General features: G+C 36.2%; 1 protein-coding gene across 2 annotated transcripts in view; it reads left to right on the forward strand.

Moving 5' to 3' along the window:
- SMYD3 (SET and MYND domain containing 3) overlaps nt 1-13,957 on the forward strand; it is a 690,952-nt gene that overhangs the window by 172,949 nt on the left and 504,046 nt on the right. For both annotated transcript variants that reach the window (XM_042924638.1, XM_042924637.1), the window contains exons 3-5: nt 7,850-7,957; nt 9,479-9,536; nt 11,791-11,927. In XM_042924638.1, the coding sequence (XP_042780572.1) occupies nt 7,850-7,957; nt 9,479-9,536; nt 11,791-11,927 (303 nt within the window). The remainder of the gene's footprint in view (nt 1-7,849; nt 7,958-9,478; nt 9,537-11,790; nt 11,928-13,957) is intronic.

Raw genomic sequence — 13,957 nt, forward strand, 5'->3', positions numbered from 1 at the left:
TTGATTGTGAGTGGAATGAATCATGAAAATGTGGTAAAAAAATTGTAACAATCTTCCACGCCGAAGGTGTTCAATTATTAATGACAAACACGTTTGTTGAATAAATGGCTGAAAAGAATTCTCTTTTTGTACATTTTAAGCCAATTTCTTCATCCTTTAATGATCTAAAATTTGAGGAAAATACTCTCTAAATGATCTAAAATTTGAGGAAAATTTTCAGCTCTATGTAAGCCTTATGTGGACAGGCTTCAGACCTATTTTGACATAATTCATAATTCAGATTATATGTTCCTGTGATTTTACAGAATCATAGATTTTTATAATTGAGAGGCTGCCTTAGACATTATTGAATCCAGTCCTCTTACAAAATGAATGTCTGGGGAGCCCCGGTCATGAATTAGATGTGTTTTACTGAAACCAGTCTCGATATGCATTGTAATACTCTATCCCACACAATAATAAACTGCCCTAAGATGAGTATTTACTGTAATCAAAACCCAGTGTTTAACAGTATTTTTTTTAAGTTTATTTTTTATTTATTTTTGAGAGAAAGCTGGCGAGTGTGAGTGGGGGAAGGGAGAGGGGCAGAGAGAGAGGGAGAGAGAAGATCCCAAGCAAGCTCTGTGCCATTAGCACGGATGTGGGGCTTGAACCCATGAACCATGAGATCATGACCTGAACCAAAAACGGAAGTCAGACACTTAGCTGACAGAGCCACCCATTTGTCCCCAATGTTTAGTGGCATTTAAATGGGTTATTGAGCTGTAGTGATCATATCCAAGGAGGGGAGGGGAATGTCATAGTAGTGCAAAGGCTATTTTGTGTAAGAAAGTTGAAATAAACTGATTTTCTCTTTCCGTTTTAACATCTCATCAATTCTCTTCTTTAGTAATCAGGACCATGTGAGACTGGCCAGAGAAAGAGTTGTTAGGATTTACTGTCCTTTCTTCCTTTTAGATGGCATTAATTTCAAATGATCAATGATAAGTATATAGTAACTTATATCTTCTCTAAATGGTACTGGCTTTAGAAGAAATCATCAGATGTCTGTCATCTGGTAAATGCAAGATGTACCTAATTGGTAGTACACTTACTTTAAAAAAATGGATGTGAATGAAGATAAACTGATAAAACAGTTTACTGAGTAAGTCTTTGCATTACAAATGGTTTCATTGAAGCGTGTTTTTTTTTTTAGCATTTAAAAATTAATACATTTAAGCTATTCTTTGAGTTACAAGCAGATTTTCAAAAATATTTAAAAGAGTTTATTGAACAGTAATTTTGCTCTCTCTTTCATATAAAAATGCTTCTCCCTGAATCACAGTTACCAGACATAAGAAAGATAATGATATCCGCTATTGTTTGTAAATATAGTAACATGATATTTGTAGAAAATTCAAACAATATTGGGACAGCATAAGGAAAAAGGCAAAAATAGCTTTTTCTTTTAGGAAAAGCTGAAAAATTATTATGATTCAGTTTAAAAAAAAATGTTCATTTATTTTGAGAGAGAGACAGAGAGAGTGTGTGTGCATGAGCAGGGGAGGGGGCAGATAGAGTCCCGAGCAGGCTCCATGCTTTCAGCTCTGTCAGCGCAGAGCCTGATGCTGGTCGATACCCTTAACTGTGAGATCATGACCTGAGCCGAAATCAAGAGTCTGATGCTTAACCGACTGAGCCACCCAGGCGCCCCACCAGTTTTTCAGTTTTTTAAATAAATGTATGATGAGCATTCTTACACTTATTTCTGTACACCAATTAGATTTGTTAGGATTAAGTGTATTGTAAATATTATTCGTATACCAACAATATGCACATTAAGATTTTTGGTGTTCATTACCATACACCTATGAGAAAGATTAGAGAACCTTACAGTTCTACTGATAAGGCTGGAGTGATCTAGACCGTAGACCCTAGACTCTTCCAAATGCTGTTAGTTTCATTCATAGTTGCTACACTAATGGACCACCTGTATTACCTTCTTTCTGTTAGCATGCCTTTGATCCCTGGTGTGGTTTGTCTTTTTTGTTTATTTTTTCTTTCCTTTTTAGGCATGAATTTCCTATTCATGTCCTAGGCCGGCTTGCCTTTCTTTCTTTCTTTCTTTCTTTCTTTCTTTCTTTCTTTCTTTCTTTCTCTCTCTTCCTTCCTTCCTTCCTTCCTTCCTTCCTTTCTTCCTTCTTCCTTCCTTCCTTCCTTCCTTCCTTCCTTCCTTCCTTCCTTCCTTAATTGAAATATTCATCCTTTCTTTAGTTATTTTGTTAGGACCTCCTTTTATTTTAGAGACATTTAACACTGTCTTTCTTATACATTGTAGACTTTGTTTTCTTGGTTTGGCCTTTATCTTTCAACCTTGCTTGTGGTATTAGGTTTGTTCTTTCTGATGTACAAAAGTTACTTATTTTTAATGTAGTTTAATATGTACTTCTTTTCCTTTTTGGGTTTTATGTCCTGCTTAGAAACACTTTCCCTACGTCAGTATTATAAAATGTTCATTCTTATAGGACTGTATAATAGTTTAATAAGTATAGAAAAGTACTTTTTTGTTTCTTCTATTAGTATATACAGTAGCCTTTTTAATTTAGTCTAGATCGGTGGTTTTTTCAAACTTAGCTACATATGGAATCACCCTCAGTGAATAAAAAGAATTCAGACACCTGATCCTGTCTCGTTACTACCGTCAGAATCCCTGAGGTTGTCCCAGGCTGTGTGTTTAAATAAATATTTTTATGTCTGTGTGTGCTGTGTAGCATTGTTCTAGTTCTACAGTTTTGAGCTCTCATAGACCTAACTCTAGCTTTTTATAATAATACTTTTGGTCCTCTGTAGTATCTTGAAATGAAATTCTGTAGTAAATACAATCTACCTAGTTACATATTTTTAAAATTCAATATCAATGTAATTCCATAACTTGAATGTAAAGGAGAAGGAAAATGATGATAACTTACAATAAACTAATATATTTTATATTATATAATGTGTGCTCTCTCTCTGTATACACACACACATACACACATACACACATACACACATACATGCTCAGGCATGACTGGACTGGAAGACATAATTAAGAAGTCATATACTTGCGTCTGTACAGTCACCTTGGAAAGGGAAGTACAAAATTCAGGATCAGAAAGCGTGTGTTATTGCTAACTCCAAATACCACCGGTGGTGTTGCCTTCAGTGATATGCTTTTATAAAATATTAAATAGCTTTCACTAGAGTTCCTAAAATGCAATCTTTCCTTGATTTACCTAGAAAATTCAGTGCTATCAAGGCTGTGTAAAAACAGGCTCTTCGTTTTTTTATGTGAAACAAGGCTTAGTTCCAGGCTTGGATGATTACAAACAAGTTTTTCCCCTCTGTAGAATGTTTTATTGGACTTTTAATCTTTTTTTTTGTACATTTATTTATTTTTGAGAAACAGAGTGAGACAAAGCATGAATGGGGGAAGGGCAGAGAGAGAAGGAGACACAATCTGAAGCAGGCTCCAGCCTCTGAGCAAGCGGTCAGCACGGAGCCTGATGCGGGGCTCGAACCCACGAACTGTGAGATCATGACCTGAGCCGAAGTCAGACACTCAACTGACAGAGCCACCCAGGCACCCCCGTTGGACTTTTAAAATTCATCTTGGTTTTGGAACGATTCTTCATCGTGTGGAATTATCCTATACAGGGTGCCCGACGCCTCTGGTTCCTGGCCACTAAGTGCCCATGGTTTTCTCCCCAAGCATCCTAACAAATAAAATCACCTCCATAAATTTCCCAAACAACCCTCAACATTAGGGTTACCCCCATTTGGGGCTACTGGTTTGTTCGTTTGCTTGTTTATTTATTTATTTGAAAGAGAGGGAGAGAGAGAGAGAGGGAGAGAGAGAGAGAGAGAGAGAGAATGCATGTGCAGGGTAGGGGTGGGAGGGGGAGGAGGGAGAATCTTAAGCAGGCTCCTTGCTCAGTATGGAGCCGAATGCAGAACTCGATCCTAGGAACCTGGGATCATGACCTGAGCTGAAATCAAGAGTTGGACTCTCAAATGACTGAGCCCCCCCAGGCACCCTGGGAGCTACTGGTTTAGTTTATGTTCTGTATCAATATAAATACTACCAAACATGAAAATGTAGAGATTCTGAAGTTGTTTTTTGAGTCATTCATTTACCAATACATGGAATTGAGTCATAGATGTCTTCATTTCCTTTTTTTTCATCTCAGACTCTTTTTTTCCCATTGTCTTTGTGTCTTAATGCAATATTTAAATTTCCTTTGTCTTTCATGCTAATTTGTGCCTATTGTACATTATTGTTAGTTTTCAACTATGAGAACAGAAAACATTACAGCCAGTATTGTGAACAAAATCTTAATTACATCCTGCATTTCAGTAATGGAAAAAAGTAGGAAAAAGTAAATCAAGAAGGTTGTCTTTGAGAAAATTGGCAGATAGATTATGAGCTGTTGAGGTCTAGATCAAGGTTATAGTTTGTAGAGTGAAGATAATGCCTAATGTTTTTGTAAGATTGTAGAGTTTTGCTTCAAAGTCAAATGCAGTTCCTTACAAGATTGCTTTCTTAGCCTTTTCTGTGGTTTGCCTCTGATAGTGAGCCTCATAGTAAGATATGATGGTGAAGCTGAACAATAAATCCTAATAATTAACATTTTAGAAACATGGTTTTAATATCATGGTAAGATAGGAAGTAGACTGTAAAGTTGACACTGTGCTTTAGACCAGTTTTAAGTGGTATGATTGCTTTCTGTGTTTATTATATAGATTTGATTTGGCTTTTAGATGAAAAGAATGAATATCTTTTTGCTGAAGAAATGGGGAGATACATATGTTCTCTGGTGTTTTCACCTGCAGCAATTTAGGAATAGCCTTAAGAAACATACTGTTTAGTTTCTAATTACTGTTAAGAAATAAGAACTCAATATTAATTATGCTAAATACCTAAAGTTGTTTTGAGAAGAATTCTCCAAAATTTGGATGTTTATTTCTAAATAATGTCCCCTAACAGATCAACTGGTTTGTTACCTAGGGGTACATTTTGTAGCTACCTAACCCTGGTTGAGCTGTCAGGAGACTGAGCTGCTCCAAACGTAAGGGGGTTATGGATGATCTCTTATACTAGCAAGTATTGATTAAAATATGTTCTTAAGATCTTTTGGTCCAAATGGTCTCAGCTTTATTTTGGTAGGTGCAGTCCTTTGTCATCTGGACACTTGCTCGGGTTTTGAACAGGGCCAGAGTGCTTTCTCAGAGACCCATTGGCACTTGTGGTTCATTCGTGCCCACATGGCCAATGAAGGCATCTGTCAGGCTTCTCAGCTTTTAATACTGAATGAAAAGTCTTCCACCAAAGTCACGGTTCTCCCTTCAATCAGAAGTAAAAAATATCAGCACTCTAGTTTCCTGTCAGTGTGAATGATTATGAATTCAAAGATCACATGAAGGAAAGTATGTAATAGCTAATATATCACTAATTTAGTTTATCTGAGCCCATATATACCAACCTACCTTCCCAAAGGATAGCAGTAACAATCGTGAGAAACTTGTGTTAGCTAATTTATACGTTTCTTTAATGCAGAGCTTTTTAGCAAACTGAACTTCTCACAAACTAAATTACTTCAGATCTCTAAGTGGGGTATACATTATGTAGCATTTTTCAAACTTATTGGACAATGGAAGTATGTGTTTTTTAAAAATATTTTATTTACTTTTGCAAGACAGAGACAGAACGTGAGCAAGGGAGGGACAGAGAGAGAAGGAGACACAGAATCTGAAGCAGGCTCCAGGCTCTGAGCTGTCAGCACAGAGTCTGACACGGGGCTGGAACCCATGAACCATGAGATCATGACCTGAGCCACAGTCGGACACTTAATCAGCAGAGCCACCCAGGCGCCCCCGGAACCATGTTTTTTTTTAAGTGATCTTACACATGTTGGTAAATTGCTAATTGCTAGTCTAAGACTAGCCCCTTAAACAAATAGAAACATTTTCTTTCCCTGAGTTATAGTTTAATAGTATGCCTTTTAGTGAGTAGGGACATTAGAAGTAGCTATATGAAGGCCATTAGAACTATAAACTGTTTTTGAAGACATTGTCCAGTACATTAATTAGCATTCTTGGGATAAATTCCTCCTGTGATTTGATAGTTGGTAAGGCCGTGTGTTTTTCTTTCCTGTCAGATGAGAGTTATATAAGCCATTATGCTTTTTTTTTTGCCTAGCCCAGATCAATTTAGTGCATGAACATGGGACTTACTTAGCTCTCCTGTTTGGCATACTAAGAATTTTTACTCCCCTTTTATGTTTATATAGCTTGGTAGTCAGATCCCAGCCTTACTTTATTAATCTTTAATAGAAGATAATATCTACCATTTGGATTTTTGTGAATATCACGTGAAATACCGTTTTTTAATTGCCCACCCATGTGTCTGACATACTGTAGGATGCTCAATAAATGCTAGAGAACTATTTTTTTTTATAGATTTAACATTTTCTGTTTCTAATTTTATAAACTTATTTTATATACATCCTTCGAAGCAACTCAGTCTTATTTAGAAATGAGTGAAGTATAAATACTAAAAAAAAAAAAAGGTTACAAACATCACATTAAAAGCATTTCCATGGTGGATATAAAGAAATGAAGTGAGGCAACCATGGGTAGAGTTGGTAAAAGAGGTGAGACACCCCTTGTAAGCAATGTCTTCAAGATTTGAATTATGAGGAAATAGCACACGGGCCACAGTTTCATACAGCAACTCAGCAGGGGCAGTGATTCTGAACAAAATGCTGGCTTCAACTTGAATCAAAGTCCGTTTTCAAAATAGCTGCTGCACTTTTGAAATTTTTGGTTGCACTGCATGTTTGTGCTGTGGATGGAAAAGGGAGTTCCTCCTGGAGGAATGTTAATAGGGCCAGAAGTTGGGAGGCACGTTTATAGTTTGTGAAGCAAGAATGCCTGTGAGCATCAGGCATTTCAGTGATGGAACTTCAGCCCTGTTGGAATAGAACATATTAGACGTTTGGTCGAACTGTCTCCCGCTCACAGGGGGATACTCTAACATTTCTGACCCTAAGACTCAGGGAGAGTCCATAATCTACAGTGTTGCAGGATTGGTGACTGGCTCACTTTTCAGTCTTTTCAGCCACGCCAGCACATGGCTAGGATCATCGGTTAAGCGACCAAGAAATTTATCATCCAGACCACACTTTTCAGAATGAAAAGAGGCACTATTAATTGTTAATGATTAAGCCAGGACCACAAAATAAATAAAACACAACGGTCCTGGGCAAGTGACATTTAGTCATTTTAGCTAATAACCCTTTTCTGTGTTGTCTTTAAATACGGAAGGTTTCATATTTATTGTATGTTGGCTCTCCTGATATTTTTGTACTCACTGTAGCAGCACAGAAACTCAGAAAGCTGTCTGCCCTCTTTTAATTTTCCTGAACCATGTGTTTATTTTCTAATTTGGTGAGATATTTTCTTTTTGTGTTCAAAATTACCATCTATTATTGAACTCTATTTAATCAGCTAAAAGACTATCTTATACATTATTAAGTAAGCCATAATGATTCTTTCTTTGGACTCCACCAGCCAGGTAATAACCATGGGGCATATTAAAGGACAGAGTGGGAGCATAAGCCTTGGTGTCCAGCCTGGTAATTGCATGCTTGGCAAAGACTGGATCCTGCATGATTAACAGTATTAGAATATTGCTTTCATTTTCTATTACGCAGTTCTATTTAGGCTGTTGAAATTAAATTAGTGTTGATGACTCTCAATGTTCAAAGCCATTGTAAATGAAAGTTACATTTCTCTGTCACATGTTCCCTCCCCACTCTTGTCTTAACAGAAAAAAGCTTGGCAAGACCACAAGCGGGAATGTAAATGTCTTAAAAGCTGCAAACCCAGGTATCCCCCGGATTCCGTTCGACTTCTTGGCAGAGTTGTTTTCAAACTTGTGAGTATAAAATTCGTGAAATATGCTAGGGGTTTAATTTAGCCAAAGCTCTTGAAGTTGCAGGTACTATTCATATTTAAGGCTGTCTTTAAACGCATATGAAGGGAGAAGGTAGATTACTCCAGGGAGTATTTTAAGACAGAAACTTGCTGTTTTGCTGTTAGTCAGCCTCAGTGGTGGTGAGGCAGCACCACCTTTGAGGGCCCTCTCTGTGTGTGACCTCCTGGGAATAGAAACACAAGGTCCTGTATCTAAGGCGTGAGATGCCAGTGATGTCTGTTATGTTCCCTTCATTACTTTTCGACTGTGAACTAATGCACTAACTTTTTGGTTGCTTCTTCAAGTGAGGCTTTAATTAGATGATAATTAATCTTACATGAAAGTGTGATTATCTTTTTTTTTTTTTTAATAGCCAGGTTTCACTGAAATTGTTTCTTCAGCCCTTTCCCCTACTTTACCAAAACACTCACTAGATTCTTTGAAATAAACCTCTGGCAATACCCTCCAGACCTTTTTTTGGCCAGAATTTCACATGAATATCTCTTTCTCAAATTATTTCAGTCTCCAGCTTTGTTCTGTCCTGTTGGTTATTGACTTTTATTGGGGGGGGGGGGGCTATAAAATTTAATAGAGAGTTTTAAGAATGTAAAAGTATGATTACACACTTAAAACTAACAAGATGTTATGTGCCAGTAACATCTCAATTTCCAAAAAATGAATGTGGAATATGAAATGGGCATTGTCTTTGAACTGAGTATATGACATCTATCGTATAATTAACCACTATTTGCAAATGTATATATTGTGTTGAACTAAAAAATACAAATTTATTTCAAAGCGATAATAAATTCAGATCAACTTTGTTATTATGCATTTCTTTAATCTCTGTGATCATTATAATATTTGAGTCTGAAATTTTTTTTTACTTTATTAATATTGAAAAGATAGAGAACCAGGACCCACTGCATCAGAATCTAATAGAAAGCAATTATAGTAATAGCTACCTTCTGTTGAACACATCCTATTTCCAGGCCCTGTCCTAATTGCTTTACACGATAGACCTCATTTTTCCCCATAACAACCCAGAGAATCAGGTGCTATGATTACTATGTTTTAGATTAGGAAAGGTGAGATAGCTTGTTCAAAGTTTTACAGTTTGTAATAAATTATTATTTTATTCATCCATCTCTGCTTTTCTATAATCATTAGTAGCAGAATCCTTACAGTGATATAAATCTGTGGGTAGAGCTGGGGAAAAAGAAATAAAAGTATGAAATTTGTTGTAAAAGAGTTTTCCATTTGGAAATTAAACTGGTAGATTAAGTCACAACTTAGATTTTATTTTACAATTGTTACTGATTAAATAATTCAACTCTAAGAAAGTGATGAAGAGAAGGAATATATAGAAAGTTGTCTTTTTAAACGGACTTTTATTAAAATATCTAAAGATAGTCAAATATATTCATTTATATATTAGAGCACTTGAAATTGTTTTTGGTGTTTTCCCCCTTTGCTTCATAGATGGAAGAAACACCCTCTGAATCGGAGAAACTTTATTCATTTTATGATCTGGAGTCAAGTAAGTGGTTGTCTATATCACCATCAAAAGAATCCTATCATTTATTTGCTGACCCTGTGTGTTGCTTTCTTTTTAACATTGCTTTTCTTTCTCTTTATTATGTGAGGCAAATCTAATAACACTTTTCATATTTTTATCTACGACTGACTATTTATTTATTTATTCCAGGGTAGTTTTGGCGATTTAGGAGTTTGTAAAGAACCATAACCCACTCTTAGTTTCTTTTTGATGTCCAGGAAGAGTGATGTGAACAAGGGGGTTCCAGGGAATTTTTGGATCCACTGGTCCTTTAGATAATAAGGAAAGTAGAAGGTATGGCTGACTTGGGCTGTCTGACAGCATTGAGTGTTGTTTTTCTTTTGAACTACCACAGTGGTGGCCGTGCTGTTTGGGAACACTGAACGGCCTTCCAAATCAGAGTGTTCAGTAAATGTAGGGTTTATTTTTCCTTCTTATTGGCACAGACCCTCTTCAGTGAGGTTGTAAATGACTTCACCCCAAAGTAGCTAGACCTTGTAGGGTAAATTTTGCCACACAGTTTAGTATTTCTGGGTGGAGACCAGTAAGAAGATGATCTTGTATAGATTTATGGTTATGGGATCCTAAGTGCCAGTGATAATAAATTATTATTCAAGAAATCATGGGGTTAATTATTCCGTTGAACAAGTAATTTAAAGAGAATATGTAGACCTGACACGAGCAGGAGAATTATGCTATAGTTCAACTTGATGTATGTTTTCAAGTTTTAATAGAAAAGTAATTAGTCATTTTTTCGTGTTATATTATGACTAGGTAATTAACATCTCTTGCAGTGAGTTTTACTGTTAACATTAGCCCTGCTCAGTAGTGGTTTCACACGTGCTGCCTTAAGTACAGTGTTCTCAAATGTTATTAATTGTACACTCCCTAGTCTTAACACGTTTTTGTGGTACAGATTAAACTGAGTTTTCAAAGGGGTGATATTTGGATAACTACTCTTTGGAACCTTCTCCTTCTATTTGGGTTTTAGCAGCACCACATCTTTTTTTTTTTTTTTTTTTAATTAATTAATTAATTAATTATTTTTTAAATTTATATCCAAGTTAGTTAGCATATAGTGCAATTATGATTTCGGGAGTAGATTCCAGTGATTCATCCTCTTACGTATAACACCCAGTGCTCATCCCAACAAGTGCCCTGCTTAATGTCCCTCATCCATTTAGCCCAACACCCACCCATAACCCCTCCAGAGCAACCGTCAGTTTGTTCTCTGTATTTAAGAGTCTCTTCTGTTTTGTCCCCTTCCTTGTTTTTATATTATTATTGCTTCCCTTCCCTTATGTTCATCTGTTTTGTATCTTAAATTCCACATGTGAGTAACGTCATATGGTATTTGTCTTTTTCTGACTGACTTATTTTACTTAGCATGATACATTCTAGTTCCATCCACGTTGTTGCAGATGGCAAGATTTCCTTCTTTTTGAATGCCAAGCAATACTCCATTGTGTGTATATGTATATATATATATATATATATATATACACACACACACACACACACACACACATATATATATATATATACACACACACACACACACATATATATTATACACACACACCACATCTTCTTTATCCAGTCATCTGTTGATGGGCATTCGGGCTCTTTCCAGACTTTGGCTCTTGTGGACAGTGCTGTAAACAGCACCACATCTTGTTCATTCAGTGTGGAAATAACTTGAAGTTGGGGTTTCTTGGGTTGGTCCCTGTTTCCTTCTCAATGTGCTATGTGACACATTTCACCAAATGAACTTTAGCTGAACTTTTTACTTCTCATTTTTTTTTCCTGCCTTTGAGATACACTGTTTATCAGTTAGTTATGCTCTGGGTTGTAAATTGTTTCATGGGAAAATCTGCTTAAATTCACTGACTTTAAGCATTTATGATGGGTTGAACACATGCACAGGATAATGTGGAGAATCTGTAATGCACATCTTTACCGATTCTGGTTGTAGTGGTTTTCATCTGTATGTGTATTTATTTTGTTTTGATAGGCATTTGATCCTATATTGTCGATGAAGTTTGGCAGAATTTAATTGATAATATATGTATCATAATTTGTAGTTGTCAACAAATAAAAAGAAACATATTTGCTCTCTGTCAGAATGAAATCTAGAGCAGGAAATATCTGGTTTAATAGCTAACATTGAACACCTGAAAGTTATCCATTAAAAATTCACTGTGTGATTGTGCTATTTATTTTCCCTTTAAAAAAGATATTAACAAACTGACCGAAGATAAGAAAGAGGGCCTCAGGCAACTTGTAATGACATTTCAACATTTCATGAGAGAAGAAATACAGGATGCTTCTCAGCTGCCACCTTCCTTTGACATTTTTGAAGCTTTTGCAAAAGTAAGTGTTAAGTGTTTGAAATCTTTGTTAATGCCATAAATCAACCCTTTACTTTTTCTTTTGTTGATCCTTGAAAATCCAGGATTTTCAAGCCTTAAATCACTCTCCCACCTTAATAAGTGGAGAATGAGAGAATGTATTGCTTCTGTTGAAAAGGGTATTACCTTTTCTGTCTCATCAGTACACTTATTAATGGCCGAGTACGTTCATTGTCTGCACTCTTGAAAGGGTTGCTTTCTTTTCTAAAAGAAAGCAGTATATTATTCCATTGTTTCTTACTAATGGATTCAAGTTTGCCAATTACATTCATTTGCTTTTGTGGTTGTTTCTGTGATAGATCTTGGTCTTTAAAGTGAAAAATTTATTGGAATCCATTTCTTGATTAAGTGAATTCTAAATAATATGAAAATATAACCATTTCTGATTTAAAAATAATTGTCTAAAAATCTGTTTAAGTGTTTTATGTCAACTGAAATCCTAGACTAGGGATAGAAAATAGGTTTAATTCAATATTTTATCTGCGGTCTCTTGGTAGACACTATCTGACATGCTTTGTTTAGAATGATTCTGAGGGTTTGTTTGGGCTCAAGGAGAAAGAATGCGCTGACTGATCCTTGCTGTCTGTCCTCGGATCAGGACAAAGGACCAGATACATCCCCACTAATGCTGTGTGTTTGCTCTCCTTGCCTTCTCATAGTGTGTTTTTGGGTTTGCTTAAATATCGATCACATTTTAATAACAAGTAAAATTTTACATTCGAGGGTGATTTTGCCACTGATGTTACAATTTGTAAGTGCACATCTACTAACGTACTTATCCCATGAATATTTTTAAGGTGTGTTTTACAATCTGTCTATTTTCTAAGATTTTAAATGTGATTAATGTGATTGCTAGAGATTTATTCTTGTTTTCCCCAAATATATTTGTATTCTTTAGGGTATGTTTTTATGATTTTTCTGGTAATATCATCTTAGCATTAAATTTTCATTTGTCTTCAATTTAAAACTGATTTTAAAATATAATGGTTACTTATAACACATGTGAGAAGTTTCTCGTGTGTTTTTATTTCACATCCCTCTGAAAATTATAACCTTTAGGAGTACCATGTGTACAATGCACACAGGTGCTTAAACACTATACAAAGTAACACCTGAAAGATAAAAAAGTGCCTTATCATGACTATAACTTTATTCTTAGTGTAAAGTCTGTGGCTTTTCTGTGACAGTTTTTCTGTTATTAGAAAATGTTCAAGTGCTAGTTACTGGTGTTATTAGTCTTTATGAAAAACACTGAAAAGTCCTTTCTATTGCTCAGTGTAAAATGTGAATTACTATCTTATTTCTCTAATTTCTTTTAAAAAATTTAGTTTCATGTATCTTACAGTGAAACTCTTTCCATGCCGTGTAGGGGGAAAGTTACGTCTCTGTGGATAAGCAGACAAAGTTTTAATAATATTCTCTCCTCCCCACGTGGTTGTATCTGACATTGCCACAAAAGTAGAACATGTGTTCACCTTTGAGCTTTTGAGGGGAACTGGACTCAGATGTGTGATTTCTGCCTTAAAATGTGGGTTAAAGCAGCATTAACCTAAGACCCCCTGTACCTCCTTTTAAAAGTTTTGTTGAGTTACTTTTCTGCTTACAAATATGTCCTTGAAAGGGGTCACTTTCCTCCTCCTCCTCATTTTCTCCCTACTTTCTTCTTTGTCATTGTTTTTATAGAGTAGTTTTATGTTAAGCTGATTGCGTCCTGCACACCTCAGGGATGAGCTGCTGAGCTCCTACCACTGCTCATGTGTGATGGTGCAGATCACAAGTGCGTTGGAAGTGGATGGAGAACATCGGGCAGACAGTTTTATCCCTGAAACTGCCCCTCCCTGTGTCCCTGGCATAGAATTCACCGAGGGAAGTGGGCCCCACAGGGCGTACTGCCCACCGCTGCTGCTTTCATACATATAGGCTGTCAAGAGCGGGTCCGCGCTGCCCTGCCTTCCTCAGCCTTTTGGATTCATGCTTTGAAGAAGGCTGGCG

The sequence above is a fragment of the Panthera leo genome, chromosome F3, assembly GCF_018350215.1.
Source record: "Panthera leo isolate Ple1 chromosome F3, P.leo_Ple1_pat1.1, whole genome shotgun sequence".
NCBI classification, from domain to species: Eukaryota; Metazoa; Chordata; class Mammalia; order Carnivora; family Felidae; genus Panthera; species Panthera leo.